We start from the raw sequence: 17,875 nt of genomic DNA, 5'->3' as shown, positions 1-17,875 counted from the left end.
AAATTTAAAAAAAGAGTAATTTTAAAATTTATATACATCACATATTTTTTAAACTTAATATCAAAAAACACATTTTTTTTAATACTCAGGATTCCATCCTCTTCATTATAACATACAGTTAATTCTTGTACTACTCTTTGTATTAATAAAGAAATAATGCACTTATAAATTTACATGTGTTTCAAGTTACTGCTACTTCCCTTCCTCCTTCTTTTAAATTATGCAAAATTACAATGTATACAAACTTTATCTATACAATTTAATGAGAAAACTACACAAAATCCTTCTCTTATATCAGGGTTTCTTAAACTTTCTTCAGTCGTGACCTCTTTTCATCACTAAGATTCTTTCGAGACCCCCAGGACTCCATAATAGTTACGAAAATTTTGTGGGCCCCATAAGTATTGCTCAAATCCGACATACGCGTTTGACAGTTGACAGTGAAAAAATTGACAGTTTGAAACTGTCAATTTTTTCACTTGTACTGTAATATACTATTGCAGTTTTAGATCATTAAATTTAATTTCTAATTTTAAGACGTACAACAATGGGAATATTTTAAATAAGTAACAGACGAAATGACAGCGTCACGTGCAAAGCAAGTAAAATGAACATTTCGATTGTAAAAAGAATGTGTCGAAACATTTTCCTTTTTTCTTTGTCTGTATTATCTTATCTTTATCTATTTTCAGATACATTGTGTGAAAATATTTGGTAATTGTAAAATTATTACAATAAGCTAAAGAAAAAGCAAAACTGCTAAATTTTTTGGTGACCCCCAGTTTAAGAAATAGTAATCACAGTTTTCTAGATGCAATGATTATTAAATGTCACAGTTAAAAATAAAGAAATTTAATATAAAAATCATCTAAAATAAACTTAAGACTTTTAGCTGATAATAGTTTCATTAGAAATCAGTCCATCTTTATCAAAAGAACAGATGCTAAGGCTAACATTTGATGTAGAAATTGCAGTCATGAAAGTTGGGGTGCTTCTTGAGACATGGAATTTGGAACATGTTTTATGTGTTTTTAACAGGAAGGAATGTCGTATACAAGGTTGTTACAGAGGAAAATTTAAATACAACATAAGAGAATTCTCTGGCAGGAAAGTTTCTTTAGAAAACAGTGGAACAACAGCAACGGAAAATGAAATATAAGCTATAATATTTATGTGATTGTTATAGAAGAAAAACCATCAAAACTTAAAATGCAACGCAAGATGCATTGACCCATTTGTGAATGATGTTCTTTCCTTTCACTGCTCCATTTTATACTAGTACTCTGTACTGTAAAAGTATGGAAAATTTCTCCCATCTCCACATCTGTTCCTTTGATCAAGAATTTTGAATTCCCACATGTAAATGCAGTAAATAACTTACTTCTACTCAGAATAATGCTAGTAAAAATAATGCTTAGATACACAATATACTGAGTTTCATCAAAACTACAATTAGCAATAAATTATACATTTAATTGGCTCTAGTTTTTAATAACACAAATTTATTATCTTCATAATACTAAATGTTAAATTAATCTTTAGCGAAATAATTTACATAAGAATTTTTTCAATATACTGGCAATAAAGAGCAAAAAAGACGTTAACTTTGAAAAGGAAAAACTCACTTCTCAGATAAAAATTTAGCATTAGACCTATGAGCCGAAATTTGCACTTCTGCAGCAATCACTGAGTTTCTGCTTTGTTTTGCTAAAGTTTCCAGTTTACTAAGAGCTAATGAAGAATACTCAGAAAACTGATCTTGTATATGCTTCATCTGAAAAATAAATTATGAATTTCATGAATACCGCATGGAACATAAAGACGCTATCTCATATTCCATTTTTTAAAATAAGACATATAACACTATTAAAACTATAAGTCATTCAAGTAACAAATTATAAATTAATATATGTTAATATACAAGAAATAATTTTTATAGTGTAAGTTTATTCATAAAATTAATTATTATAAATGGAATTATTACAATATCAGAAAAAAATTATGTGTTTACTCTTAACATTTAAATAGCAAATGATATATTACATTTATAATAATTTCTTGAATTTAATATTAATGTAAATGTAAAATAAATAGATACTTCCTTAATAATTATGGTTTCTGTTTTATTTAAATCCCAAGATGGCATCAGGGTTATTACCACGTTCCTGTTCAATTTTCACGTTCACTTTGTGGCTGCCATGTTTCCGTGATTGTTTTTAACATGTCCGCTAACAGGCAGCTCATATATGAGCTACATAATTTCCTAACAGTGTGGGATGGTGGTAGAGGTGTAGCTTTGTTGGTTTTTACTTGGCCACTAAGCAAAGCACCACAGTCTTTCAGCATTTTCTGTAGAGCAATTGTGGCATCAAACAAAATTAATTTAGAATTTTTAGTAACGTCTCAAACCTAATAACTTTTCTTCCTTTGTTTTATATGATAACTGATAGATCCCTCCTGTACATGGTCACAATTTTTGTTATGAGTATGGCTGCTTTTTATTCAGAACTTGAGAAAGAATTCACTAGTTTTTCAGAATAACCCATTAAATATCCAGTAGCAATTGTGCAGTCCAGTTCTGTAGAGCAATTGTGGCATCAAACAAAATTAATTTAGAATTTTTAGTAACATCTCAAAACTAATAACTTTTCTTCCTTTGTTTTATATGATAACTGATAGATCCCTCCTGTACATGGTCACAATTTTTGTTATGAGTATGGCTGCTTTTTATTCAGAACTTGAGAAAGAATTCACTAGTTTTTCAGAATAACCCATTAAATATCCAGTACCTTGGAAGAACCCCATGGGCTTTGCTTTTTCCCTGTATGAACAAATTTTCCTTTATAGCTACAACTTTTTCAGGGCTCTTTATTCCCTTATTTAGTTGTTGAACGAAATGCAGAGAATACTCCTCTCTCATAAAACTATTTCAGTCAAGAGTTATATTTCTATAAAGGTTGAGTTGCTTATTCCACCACTTAATGACTGTCATTTCCCCTGCCCAATGGTAAATAAATTACTTATTGATACAAATAGTATTCTGAAACCACTGGATTAGTTCTTAAAACATGTGCTTTTCATTCATTTACAGCTTTTTATGCAGTACCTCCAAATGCTTTCACTGATATTTAGTTTTAATTAATGGCCCATTTTGCATATTCATATGCAAAGTAAAATGCATCTTTCTTGGAAGAAGGCTATAGTATCTTCCTAATTTCTCAGTAAATCAAGCATTTTAAAAACATTTGTTTTTTAAACAAAAATACGTTAACTTGTGGAATACTCAGAGCTTTTCTCGTACTGAAAAAAATTATGAGTGACCATGAATTGATAACATTTAAATGAAGGGAAAAAACATATGATAACATGATTCACTCGGAGTTGTTCTCATCGTTAGAAAACAATGCATAGTTGTTATTAGGATTACTGACCATTTGCATATAGATTTATTTATTTATTTATTTATTTTGCCGATTTAAATAATTTTGGTGCCGTTTACGAAATAGAGGCTGCAATAATAAGGAAATAACAGTAAAAAATATAAAGTGAACTTTCAACAACTAGACCTACTACTTTAAGAAATAATAATTATTTTATACAAGAGGTTGTCGACTTACTACATGTCAGATAGAACCAGATGTGACTTATGACCATACTTGATTTTGACTGTAAGTCAATTCTAGTTTCATCCCGATTTCAGTAAAAAATAATGGAAAAATATGAAATAATATAAATTGCAGCATAAGTACAAAGTTTTACAGCAGAAAACTAACTTTTGAATTTGGGCACTAGCACTAGCAGAAGCTTGATCATCTATTACCAGTTGTTACTGCAGCTATATTTTTGATTTGTTGCTCTGAATTTTTATAAATTTTATTAGCTTTGTCTGAAATGTTTGTTTTTTTCTTTTCATTATAAAATTCATGTAGGAACATTAAATTTCATTCGCCATTTTTTCTGCTCTTGTAAATTTCTCAAAGTTGGGTATCTACGAGTTCCAACATAGCAAGAAGTTGATTTAGCATTGTAAAGTATTCAGATAAACACTCTGTGACCTTTTTGATTTATGATTCAATTTCTTCACCTCCTTTCCTTATTTCTCTTCTTTCAAATCTTTCTTGTTCTAATTCAATCAACTCTTCATTGGTTAGTTCACTGGATTCTTGATTTACCAAGAGTTCAACATCTTAAACTTCATATTTCAAACAAAAAATCTTAAGCCCATGAACAATACTTTCATGAATTGTTTGGAGATCAATCTCACTGTCAAAACATTCAAATTTATTCATAAAATGCTTAACCAGGGTTTGTACACATTTCTGCACATGGAAATTAAGTACTTTTAAGCACTTTGAAGGACCACTAATGAAAAAAATTAAGGACCTATGAGCAAATGGGAACTGAATAAATTCAATTAAAAATATTATCTATGCCTGAATTTCACTTTAGTAACACCATCCTAAAAGTAAAATAGATCCCTACGTAGTATGAATTATTACTAAACATGAATTAATTAACATAATTATTAATAAGTTTGAGAATAAAATAAACTTTATGCAGTTTATCAAGCAGCATTAAATAGTTTACACTTATAATAGTTGGACATATTTGAAAGAAGATAAGTGACATTTACGTTTTACTAACAGTTAGCTTTATGTCGATTTTTTTTTTTTTTTTAATGTCTCATTTTGTCACATATGAGGGTTTACTTGATCTGGGAAAAGTTAAATAGTCCAAAATCCCCGCCAGATGTCAAGCAAATTATCATTATGTCTCAAAGTAACTTCAATATCAGACAAAGGTTTAAATAAGCCTCTTATTTAAAAAGAACTTAGAATATTAAGGTATGTTCTGATGCTAACAAAATTAATTATAGTTCACAATTAAACAAGAATAGTTAAATTCAAACTAAAAATGTGGACTAGTGGTCAAAGATTATACAATTTAATTTCAATTTAATCTGGCTCAGTAACTCTATCATATGAGGAAACAGAAATGGGAAATTATAGTAAAGGCTGAAATCATAAACAAGTGGGTAATTTACATAACTCTAGGTAATTTACATATCTTTAAAGAATATTTTTTTTATGTATTCAGTTTCTTTCTTCAGTATGTTTCCTTTCCATTTTAGAATTTAAATAAGGATTTCTGTTATTCTAAAAAACACTAAATGCATTTAGAATGTATAGAAAAAGTGGCTAATTTTATTTCTTTAGTAATATGAACATTCAGAAGAAATATGAAATATATATAGTAAAGGCTGGTTACAGAGCTGGTGTAGCAGAATTTTTAGAATTTAGTGACACACCCTAAATCAAAATCTAGAAATAGCGAAACTCTTAGAATTTAGAGCAGGCATTGGAAGCAGAATTATCTACAGAGATTGCATCAGGTGGGAAAATGCCTAGTGCCAGCTATGTGTATGATGCATTAAGAAATATTAGATGAATCTTTTAAATTATAAGTTTTCAATTTCTTTATTAATAAAAAATATCTTTCTATAATACCTGCCCATGTGATAAGATTAGAAGCATTTTTTATATTTTCCACGTTTGTGTCTAGTGAAAAGTAGAGAAGATAAACATGTTAAGAAAAAGATTCTAGTATCAGGAGTAAAACATTTAAATATTATGTTTTCATTGTTCTTCCAGACGTTCTCCAAAAAGTAAGAAATTCATCGCAAACTTCCTGTAAAATACATCCATTACTTGTTGATACCATGGAGACATTTTTCATTTTGTCACATATTTATCGAATCTTCTAGAATCGTGGGTCTATAAATCTTGCCTTCAGATCTTTCTAAACTTTCCAAGCTGCAATGTCTAAAATACTAAAGAAAAATTATCCTTACGAATTCTGTAACAGCAGTGTAAAATTAATTTTATAAAGAAAACTGATGCATATTCTGAGAATTTTGAATATTCTGAGACAGTTACATGGGAAAAATTCTTACTATGAAAAAATTAAATAGACATTTTTAATTAATTGCATAGCTAATTTTGCTTTTGCTAAGAGGTATTTCGTAAATTGTGCTTTATAGCATTAAACCTTGTTTATTTTTCAGATTCAAAGTATTGTATAATAAGTTGCCAAAATGAAACTTTACAATATGACAGCAAAAAATAAAAATGTTTTATTTTAATGTTATTTTTTAAATATAATTTCAATATATTACCATTATTTTAATGAAATTTATCAATGTTACAATGTTTAAAAAAAATCGTCCAAAATTTCTCAGATCTCAGAATTAAAAATTTTCTACAGAAACTGATCTTAAAATAGCCAAATGTTGACAAGTCACCTAATAAAAGAATTTACATCCCCAAAAGCAAAAAGTTGTTTAAGAGCTCATTATTAGAAAAAATGAATTTCAAAATGCTTATGTTTCACTTCTTGCTTAGAAACTCAAGTATGCCATCATTTATATTAGAAATAGAAACACATTATAACCCATGAACCCATTCAAAAGATAACCATATATGTCAGTGAATCACCAAAAATATTCCCCCAAACTGCTAATTCACACTCAAAATGGCAGTCGTAAAAACAGACAGAAATTTCAGATGATTAAAATTAAGGATCTTTTGCTGATTTTGGCCAAAATTAAGGACTTTTAAGGACCAAAAATCATTTCCAAAAAATCTAAGGACTTTTTAAGGACCCTTAAGAACTGTACGAACCCTGTATAACCCATGAACCCATTCAAGAGATAACCATATATGTCAGTGAATCGCCAAAAATATTCCTTCAAAATGCTAATTCACACTCAAAATGGCAGTCGTAAAAACAGACAGGACCTTCTGCTGATTTTGGCCAAAATTAAGGATTTTTAAGGACCAAAAATCGATTCCAAAAAATCTAAGGACTGTTAAGGACCGCACAAACCCTGTTAACACATGTTTCCAAATTCCATTCAAGCATTTAACAGTAATATTTTCCTGAGTAGAAGCAAGATTTGTAATGCCCTTAAAAATGTTATATTGTTTCCAGAAACATCCTTAGAGTCTGTTTCAGTAGTTGCAATAGCATGGGCAAATGTAACAAGTAGATAATGCCTTAAATGTAGCAATGCAATGTTGATGAATAGGCTGGATTAATAGTGTTGTATTTGCAAACAAGAAAATGATATTCACATCTGGATTTAAATCTGCTAATTTGAAGGATGGCAGGTGAACTATCCAGGAATAATACACTTTTGAAAGGTACTCATTTTTCCAGGTAATACACTGGTGTTAAATAAAACAACTTAAAAATAAGTCTTCAAACAAAGGCTTGTGTCATCCATGCTTTGGAGTGGAGTGAAAATAAACAATAATGTATGCTTATTACATTTTATATACTTTTGGGTTTTTAGAATGATAAATTAAAAATGGCTCTAATTTAAAATCTGCATTATTACCACCAAGCAGAAGAATTAATCAATTCTTATAAGTTTTAAATCCTGGAATACGTTTTTGCTTTTTTTATGGAAAAAAAAAAAAAAAAAAAGAAAAAGAAAAGAAAAGAAAAACCCACACACTTTTGTCAAGACTGAAAATTTGTTCAGATTTGTTTCCATCATCAATAATTATGTCATAAAGTCTTCTTTTGTTGACCTTCGTCAATACTGTGGAATAATAAAAGTGGTCAAATAGATTTTAAGTTGACAACCACTTTATGCATTAAACTATACATTATTTATGTATATATAGTTGCATTTTCAACTTGGGTATTTTCTATCAAATGATTGTTCAAAAAGCATCATAATTTTGATTTTATTACATCAAAACAACATTTTGATGAACCTAATTGCAGCCACAGGAACAGAAAATAAATAAATAAGGAAAAAAATAATTTTTTTGTCAGAGAAACAATACAAAAACTGAAACCATAAAACTAAAAATACAAACAAGAATGCATAAAAATTACCCACTAATAAAATCGTCATGATCACAAACTTGAATTCTTCTACGAAAGCTACTGTGGATAAAACAGTCGATAGTGACTGCTAACTTTTCATGTCATTAGTCTCAGATTTGAATCCTAGACAAAGCATGGACATTTGTGCTTTTGGAACGAATATACTTCAAATTTGTTGATCTGAAAACCAAGAGGTTATTGGTTTGGAAAGAAAGAACTGAGAATTGTAGATTCCCTACCCTGAAGTGCTCTTAATTAAAAGAGGAATGAAGCTTTTTGACTAGATCATGACTAAACAATGCAATCCCACCCAAACTTTCACCACTACAAAAGGTATCAAAGATGAATGTTAGATATATAAACTTTTCACAAGTGAAAATTGCCCACAATCTTTTCTCAAGAAGATGAACTTTGCAAAGAAAATCAAGTAAATACATATGCAGCATCTGACATTAAGTGGGGATCAAAAAGACGATAATAGGTACAAAAACTTCATTTCCCAAAATGTTAACAAAGCTGCCACTGGTGCAAGATATAATATCTGGAAAAACACAATGAGAAATTATTAGAAGTGTATTGGATTTTATGGCTGCGGGCATCATTAAATAGCTCATAATAATTCAAAACTTGTTAAATGCACTCAAAGATATGAGGTGTATTGCAGTATGCATTCTTTTATATCATTTGTGTGCACAATGTGTTGTCACTACATCCCATTTTGCTGCCTTGAACGATCTTGTCTCCCAAAGTCATTGGTTAACCACAACAAAGAATCACCTCAGATATTGCTCTTGGTACATCCCTATACATATACCGGAAATTGCTCAATCATAAATCAGATGCAAATCTACATATTTCTCTTTCATGTAGTCAGCCATGTCATTTCCAAATGAAACAGACAAGTAATTGTTCCACATGATAATCACTGCAAAAGTGCTGCTTTCTATTGCTTGTAGCTCATACTCTTGCTTCAACACATATGTTTTGCAATGTTGCTTATGTCAGACTTCATGAGCCAACCTATGAATGGAATCAACAATTAATATCTACAGGTGCCTCTCCTTCCCTCTCGATGTCAGAACCTGCCTTATTTTCATGATTTTTACCAGCTAAATATGATTTATGATAGCATTTCTTAGGAAATTATTAGTGCCACTGGCACATACTGTCACAACGCTGCATCTGTCACCATATTAACACCCTACATACACAACTGCAGTATTAATAAAATGCAACTGGGAAAAAAAGGGGGGTTATTATAGAATAAGCTCTTATTTAAAATGGATATGATAATTAATGCATTAAATAGAGAAAAATAATTTATACTGTTTAATGGGAATAATAGATTAAATAATTCTATTTACAGAATTCATTTACAATTTTATATCATGGAAAAGTAAAAGCATCTGATAAATTAAAAAAAGATAATAGCTTCTGTGCACACTGTGTGGTCTATTAATTTATTTATTAAATTAATCTATTAATTTAATTAATAGTCTAATTAAATTAATATATTTTTCTTATTCAGGCATCCTATGCTTTTATTATTTGTAATATAAAATTTTAGGTGAATTCTGTAACTAGAATTATTTAATCTGTTATCCCCATTCAACTATATGATAAGTATTTTTTTTCTTTTCAGTGCATTAATTATAATATCCATTTCAAATGAAAACTTTCTATTAAACCCTTTTTTTAAATCGTGAATGTTGAAATTTTAAAACCATAAACGTGAAACAGTCTAAAAAAATCAATCAAAAATGATCAAAAATGCAGAAATTAAGTTACAATTTTCACACACATTTCATTGAAAAGATTTTTTCCTGCTTCATTTAATGGTGTAAATTGTAAAATTCTATTTCTTCATTAAACAAAGATATGCATAAAAAATCATTTTAATATCAAATAAAAAAACCTCTTAACCTCATTATCACTGACCAACAATGTATACACAAAATTTGAACTCGAAAAGCTTATCAAGAAATAGGTTAAAAATCAATGACAAAATTTTAACCACAGTAACATTATGAGTAAACTAAACAAAAGCTTATAATAAACAACAACTATATAATTATCGCCATCTATATATCTGAATGACTCAACAGTTCTTAAACAGTTGAACAGTGGATGACAGTTAAACATAAGATATAAATCAAATAAAATAAGCTTTCAGATTAATACAGAAAGCTCTCAAGAATTCCCAATGAAAATTTCAGAGGTGATCACATATGTGAACAATAAATGAAAGTATTGTTTTCCATAACTACCCCCAGAGAAGGACACATAAAGTAGCAAAAACACCCTTATAGTTCCATGCTAGTTAATTCAATTTATGTTTCATTATACTATTTCCCTGAAGAGTAGTGAGAGTTTGTCCCATTTTATTCAGTGTTGGCTTGTATGTTAAGGTAACTGCTGCTAAGGGTTTTTATTGCTTCAACCTGGTAAACAACTGTATAAAATACTTGTTAACCTATGTTAGAATTAAGTCATATGTTAGACACTTCTGCATTACATCCATAACTAATATTTGAATGACAACAATAGAATTAAAGTAATTTGGCTAATAAGCAACATACTTCATACTCCAAAACGTTACTTTATAGTGGTTGGATATAGATGTGATTGTATGAATATATCACATTATTCACACAATAGTCACTGCAATGCGATATAATTGCCATCTACCAAGAATACACATAAAATTCAATAATTTTAAAGCTTTTCTTCTTTTTTTTTTTTCTTATCAGACAACAATGTTATAATTCATAGTACCTATGTTTCCCAATCTAAGTTTGTAGTAACTAAGGAGGATGCACACATCACTTTTATACACCTCTTCTGAAGGGGAGTGCAAAATCCTCCATTTTGCACCTATTGTTTTGTTCACTAATTTATCATACCATAAAGTTCCATAGTAATTATCAGTGGAAAGGCCTATAGCTTTCCCTGTTCTTCATATGACATATTTAGCAAATACACATAAAATTTTAATTTTTATACAGGCCTTCTACAAAAAGAGTTCTAATTAGAGTATAAGGTACTTTATCCTGTAAGGTTTATTTTAATTAAAACACTGCTTCCTGCATTTTTCCATCAACAGTACAAGAAATGCAAATTATTTGAGTTTAAGAAATGAATGATTACATAAATTAGAGGATGAATATTGGGCAATTTCTGCTAATGATTCTCATCCTTCACCTGCCAAACAGATATCTATATTAACTTCAATGAGTTCTGGCATTGTTGTCACATTAGTATTAACTTAAAAATTTTATTACATGCAATTATTACCTCCCCTCCAATGCAGCTCTCATCGTGCAACTGGTAGCACATCCAAACAGCAGGTAAAATATTTGTGCCTCAAAATCTGCCAAGGGCATAGCTGATTTTTTTTATTTTTTTTTTTTTTCATTTAAAGCTCTGGGGGTGTGGAGGGGAACTAGCTCTACATAAGCACCTGACTAAAATTTGGAAAACAATAATTTATCACCACATGGATTTGGCCAACTACATCTCATTCCTCTCGCTCTCCAACTAATTCCTCTCGCTTAACTGGGGAAGAACATACAAAATTATCACTTTCACTGTATGTGTTCTTGTGGTATAACTAGTAGCAATAAAAAAATTTAAAGATCAAATTCCAGCAAAGGAATAACTTATTTTCATATTTCTTGCTTTGTGTGTGTGTGTGTGGGGGGAAACCAATAGTTCTACATGTAGTAGTCTCAGACTGCAAGAAATGCCATTTAAGCAAAACTGTCCTTGAAAAATTATCAAAATTTTATTGCTTGAATGTTTTAAAAAAAATTGACTGTAAAGATCATACAAATTTATTGTTCATAGAAGCTTGATTACCACTAAAAGATTAATTGGACTTACTTTTAATTTAATAATAAAATGTGGAAGAAAACAATTATAATGATCTATTAACACATTAGATGCAATTTATTACACATAAAAAAATAAGACAAAAGATAATCATCTTACATTATATTCTTCGTGCAGTTCCTCTAGTTTTTTGCTCAGATCTTTAAGTTTTAATTCTATGTGTTTGCAAAGTACTTGGTCTTTCAAATAATCCCCATTTTCAATTTCTTTGATCTTTGAAACAGTTTTATCAATATTTCGTATAACAGAATTTGCATCAAAAATTTCTTCAGTTTGAACACTTTTCATTTTTAAATCTTCACTTGAGTATCTGTCTCCAGATTTTGGATATTTATCATCAAACACAGATGAATAAGCTTTTCTTGATCTAAAATTAAAAAAAAAAAAAAAAAAAAAAAAAAAAAAAAAAAAAAAAAAACTGATTATCAGAAATAATTTTAATTATTCATCAAATTAATAATTACTAGAATTAGGAAGCTGAAAATTACTGATTATGATATTTTAATAATAACAGATTTCAATTTCCTAATTTTTTTTAATTGCAGTTCATTCATTCTCTGTTTATATATTCTGATTTAACTTTTGATTTCTGATCCAAAGAAATTTACTCAACCAACCACTGTCTTGATCAATTTTCCTCAAATAAAAAGAACGACATTATCATATGCATCAAAAAATTGTAATTAAAAGATAACATTTGATTTTAACTGCTGAAATGGGTTTCAGAACATCTTTTATTATAATTTTTTTCTTTAGGTATTTAAAATAAATCTAAAAATGAAAGAAAGAAAACTTGAAAGGATTCAGATTTTTATAGCACATATCAGAGGATCCTTTTTTTTTTTTTTTTTTTTTTTTAATGCTTGCGCTGAGCACTGCAGATTACCACCAGCCAACTTTTGGACTTATCTTTGCCAACACATTTTTTTTTTTATCTGTTTAGCTTTTATTAAGCCTTGCCTTCTTCACACTTATGCCACATAAAATTCAAGAAAATATTTAAACAGAACATATCTTTAAAATTCCTGATACAGTATTAAGGGTTGCCATACATTTCTTTTTTATATTTGTTGTATTATTTCTTTGAAAACTAGCCACTTGAGGGCCAGCCACTTAGCCTAGAGTTAATATAAAAAAGGAAAAAAGGAATCTGAAAGTTTCAGATTTTACATTACGCCCAAAGGGGCATTTTTTAACATTGTGTGGGTTTGTTATTAAATATCATGTTCTTTGCACTTAAACCATAAAATTCAGTTTAACAGCAATATCGCAAAATAATTTAAAATTTCCAATACACAGTCTTGTGCACTAGAGATATAAATGTCCCCCCCCACTACAGTGTTGCCATTGCTCGCTTTGAAATCATTGAATTTGTTAAAGTAATATATGAAATAGATAAATAATATGAAAAAATATGAAATAGATAATAAAACAAATTCCAAATTAAAAATTTGGGCTTCCAGATGCCCCTATTCAGGTGGAAACGTACATTATTTAAATTTGATGGCTCTAGGTACCATCGTTTTATCACAATGCGAGAAACATGCATACATTTATGCAGAGTCTTCATTACTTAATTTCTTTAAATATAATACAGGGCTGTAATATTTGGTGACAACAGTTTGAAAAGTGAACTTACATTTAAAGTTTTCAATGCAAAATGGCAAAACGAAATTAACAGCTTATCTGGGCTGACGCCCATTGGGCTAATAATTTTTATTCAGCTAATGTCACTTTACAAAAATATTTAATATTTAAATGCATTTTAATTTAAATCACTAAAATTAAAAATTAGAAAAAATATTCTTAAGAATTTTGTTTATTGCTTTTAATTTACTTAGTTTGTTACTCGGTAACCTTGCAGATTAAATCTGAAAGTTAAATATTATAGGCTTTACTGAATGGCAACATGCTGGGGTGAGGAAAATAAAAGTATTTTATTTCTGACAATGACAAAAAATAACTTTCAAATAACTGAATCTGTGGATTAAAATTGAAAGATAAGTATCTTACATTTCATCAAATAGCAATAATCCAGCGTGCTGGATACAAAATGTCTTATTTCAAATAGTGTTGTCACTTCTTGCTTTCAAACTGCTAAGTTTGTTAATCAAAAATTCATCAAATTTGTACAAATATAAAATTAAAAAGAAACAGCAATTTGAAGTTTGGGATTTGAGGTGCACATATTCAGGTTGAGGACTACATGCATTAAAAATTCAGTAGCTCTAAGCGTCGTTGTTTTTCCACAATAATGCAAAGAAAATACATATATACATAGAGATTCTTCACTATTTATTATTTTTTTAAACATAATACATCACAATAACATTTGGCGAGCGATAGAAAAATGATTTGGAGAAAAGTGAATTTCGAGACTAATAACACACTTCTGCTGTTAAAAAGTATCAACTAATATTATTCGACTTGTATTGGTAAATACTAACAGTTGGTTTCATTTGGTGATGTCGTTTGTTTTAGATAGGAAATGTACACTGCACAAAAAAGGGGGGAACCGCGACTTAAAATAAGTATTAGATTTATATATAGCATTGTTCTAATATAGGTATTTCGACACAAAACCGGACTTCTTCTGAAATAACATACCAATGTTTTCCCATATTTCGATTCTACAACTCAAATGACACCAAACTGCCAAGTTTGTAAAAATCGCAAGAGTCGTTTTTAAAAAATTAGCTCTCAAAATTTTAGCTCCTCAATGTTAATTGAGTTATTAATCTCTCTTTCTTTATCAAACTTAGTTGATTCTTCCTTTCACATTTTGAAATTCAGATTCATTCTAAATAAAATTCACCCATTTTTTTATGATTTATTTTTTAAATTAATATTTTAAAATAGTTTTTATAAATTTTTCAAAAAATTTTAAATGCAATCTATAAAATTTTTTATCATAATCTTAAAGTAGATGAATTTCTGAGCATACCTCCAAAAAATTACAGTTTTTTATTCAAAATTTGCGAAGATATACATGAATTTATATATTGGCGCGTTTTGAAATTTGGCATATTTGTTGATAGCAACATGTGCAATGTAAAAAGGTAGGAAAGGGGTGCCTTTATTTCTGCTCCAGCATAATGGAAGGGAAAGGAAAATTGGTTGCCATGTATTAAGTTCGCCAAGTGAATTATTCTTGGTACAAACTGAAAATTTTGCGCCAAGATAAATTTTTGAATTTCTCAGCAAATTTCACACCAAATTTTACAAAATTTAATACTTGGGCATAATTTGTGTCATAGAATCGAAATATGAAAAAAATTGGTATGTTATTTCAGAAAAAGTCCGATTTTGTGTCAGAATACCTATACTAGAACAATGCTGTATATAAATATAATATATATCCTAAGTCGCGCTTTTGAGACATGAAAAACTCAATTTGAATTTTGTCAATTGGTCCAGTAGAATGGGAGATATAGAACTGTGCCCCCCCCCTCCTTTTTTTTTTTTTTTTTTTTTTTTTTGCACAGTGTACAATTATTACTATGGTAAAAGTTTAAACATTTATTTCTGAAGAAATTTTTAAACTTTTACCACTTGCACAGCCTCCAAGTAAATTCTGTCGAAGATGGGATGGTGACATTCTGCCAAATATGAGATTAAATTTGCATTTTTTATTTCAACATTCTAAAAAGCAACAGATGAATTATTTGTACTATTGTGGTACATACTATACAATTTCCTACAAATGATTTTCCAATATACGTTATACAGTGTGCAAGTATTATTGATGTTGCACTTATTTAGAATAAAGGCTTTTTTAAGTGTAAAACATTAAAATATATACATTTTTAATGTTTTACACTTAAAAAAAAACCAAACACTACTATGCATGGGAAGAATGCTATAATTCATTAGACAGTCCCATAAAATGTAATCTACATTGAGATAAAACTTCATTTAACATGCATCCAAAAATATTTGGCAATACACTTTAAATTTTTGGAAACTCAAACGTCAATTTTATTATTGATAAATCTCAGAAATCAATAATGATACAAAAAATATCATAAAAATTATGTGCAAATGCGAATTAATTGCTATAACACGCAACAAAAGCTATATTGAAGTTGAACACATTTAGAAAACATATAAATATTATCCTATTCAGATAGTTATTGCATTTAAAAAAAATATTTCACAAGATTATTGAACATATGGTCTATACAAGGTTACAAAAAGAACTGGCAATAAAAATGTCAATGATTTATTTGTTGACGAAAAGTAAGCATCTGAAGCAAGTTCCAAGTTTGGTTAAAATATCAGTTAGTTAATTACCATTAAAAACATGAAATAGCTTATCTACTGAAAATTGACTTACTGCAGAGAAGCATAAATGAAATACATACATTTCAAATGGCAACTCCTCCTTGGATTGTTTTTTCTCATCAGTATCTGAAATTCTTTTAGATAAATGTTCATCAGTTAAAATGTGATCAAAAGTTCCAGATCTTCCAGATAGAGTCTAAAATAATTTTAGTCCATTTTTAATGCAAGCAAATGAAACAAATTTTATATACTGTTATTTTGAAAACAATATTAAATTCTTAAAACTACAGCATTTAAAAATGACTTTTATTATAGTTTATAAGAATTTCGGCAGCAAGAAATGAGAAATAGAAGCACAATAATTACGAAAATGTTCTTTTAAAATAACTTATTATTAAATATTATTTAATAACCTTCTATGTTTATATCTAATAAAAAGGTATATTTTGAGTTATAGTAAAAGCCCAACTATCTGGCATTTAATTAAACAGAAGCCTTAATTAACCTAATTATTTTTTTAATTTAAAAACACTATATATATATATATATTATATTATATTTACATGAATGACGAAACATGAATTGAGTAATTAAAGTGTTAGGTTTGAAGGCAACTTTCCCTTGATAAGTCTGTCTCCTGCCTGCTCAACAATTATTCACTTATGCCTTTTTTAATTTTTTAGGATTAAAAAAATTGTTTGGAGTATTATATTTATTCATGGATTTTGATACCTGCACTTATTTACATATGCTCTCAGATTTTAAATGATATTGTAGATTAGTTAGTTCGCAGCAATAATTAATCATTTATTTGTTTACAATTAAAATTTCATAATTTAAATTTAATTTTTAATTATCTTTAAATTTGCTTTTTATGAATAAAGAATGTTATATATATATATATAATGGGTATCCCAACAAAAGTGTCAGATTTAATATGCCCAATGAAATATATTACCTTCAGGAAATGGAAAAAAGTTTTACGTATTTTTAACAGGTAACTGTTCCAATTTAAGAATGAAAAATAACTTCTGGGGTATGTCCTCCAGAGCTTGCTCTGTAGCACTGCATTCTTTTGATGAAACCTGTAATCACATTTTCACGTATCTGCCTACTGAAATAACACATTGAATTTTCTCTATGTTCTTTTATCGTTAATCTTTTTAGTATTTCTAAGTTCAGATTTTTTGGGATCTGCAATAACACTGTCATGCATATTAATTTTTTTTTTTTTTTTTTAAATCAGAGCAGCTATATTAACAGTGTAGTGGTTTAATGTCTGATGTTGAACTTGGGTCATCAAATTTTTTGATCAGTTTACAACTTCTTGTTTCATTAAATGCAGTTTTACTTTCAAAGACTGCATGAAGCTTCCTTGTGTGAAAAATGCTCCCCATTCTTATGAGTTCTTACAATCAAAACTTTCAGTTCCTCTGCATGATGCTCCATTTCGATTAAGCTGTGAAATGAACTGACAATGATAAAATCTCAGTGTTGCCAGATCAAATTAAACTCAACATTTATTTGTTTTCAGTATGTAAAATTATTTCCTATGTTCTAAAAATAAAGCATTTTTGGAAGCATATTACATCTGCCACTTTTAATGGACACCCTATATATATATATAAAAAAATGAGAGACTTGTAAAGCCATCATAAAGCATGATGTAGAACTACAACTTGATACTCTACTTATAACATCTAAAATATGAATACATTTACACGGCTGATGCTGGTTACCCCTCTTCTCCATTCTATTCATTATATTATTACAAGAATCTGGCCTTCAAACTGGACATTCC

At 28.7% G+C, this 17,875-nt stretch overlaps 1 protein-coding gene and 1 long non-coding RNA gene across 4 annotated transcripts in view; one reads left to right on the top strand and one right to left on the bottom strand.

Annotated features, from left to right (window-relative positions):
* The window catches only part of LOC118183756 (uncharacterized), a 73,274-nt gene that overhangs the window by 16,650 nt on the left and 38,749 nt on the right, over positions 1-17,875 (bottom strand). For all 3 annotated transcript variants that reach the window (XM_035353363.2, XM_085813452.1, XM_035353364.2), the window contains 3 exons: positions 16,155-16,270; positions 11,890-12,157; positions 1,626-1,774 (listed from right to left, as the gene is read on the bottom strand). In XM_035353363.2, coding sequence (XP_035209254.1) covers positions 1,626-1,774; positions 11,890-12,157; positions 16,155-16,270 — 533 coding nt within the window. The remainder of the gene's footprint in view (positions 1-1,625; positions 1,775-11,889; positions 12,158-16,154; positions 16,271-17,875) is intronic.
* Positions 1-17,875, top strand: part of LOC118183757 (uncharacterized) — a 101,401-nt gene that overhangs the window by 48,921 nt on the left and 34,605 nt on the right. The window lies entirely within an intron of this gene.

The sequence above is a fragment of the Stegodyphus dumicola genome, chromosome 1 (assembly GCF_044657685.1).
Source record: "Stegodyphus dumicola isolate Sdum_Otavi_A_Nest chromosome 1, ASM4465768v1".
In the NCBI taxonomy this organism is placed as follows: Eukaryota; Metazoa; Arthropoda; class Arachnida; order Araneae; family Eresidae; genus Stegodyphus; species Stegodyphus dumicola.
Note: the sequence above shows the minus strand (reverse complement) of the source record. Positions and strands in the feature narration are given on the sequence as shown.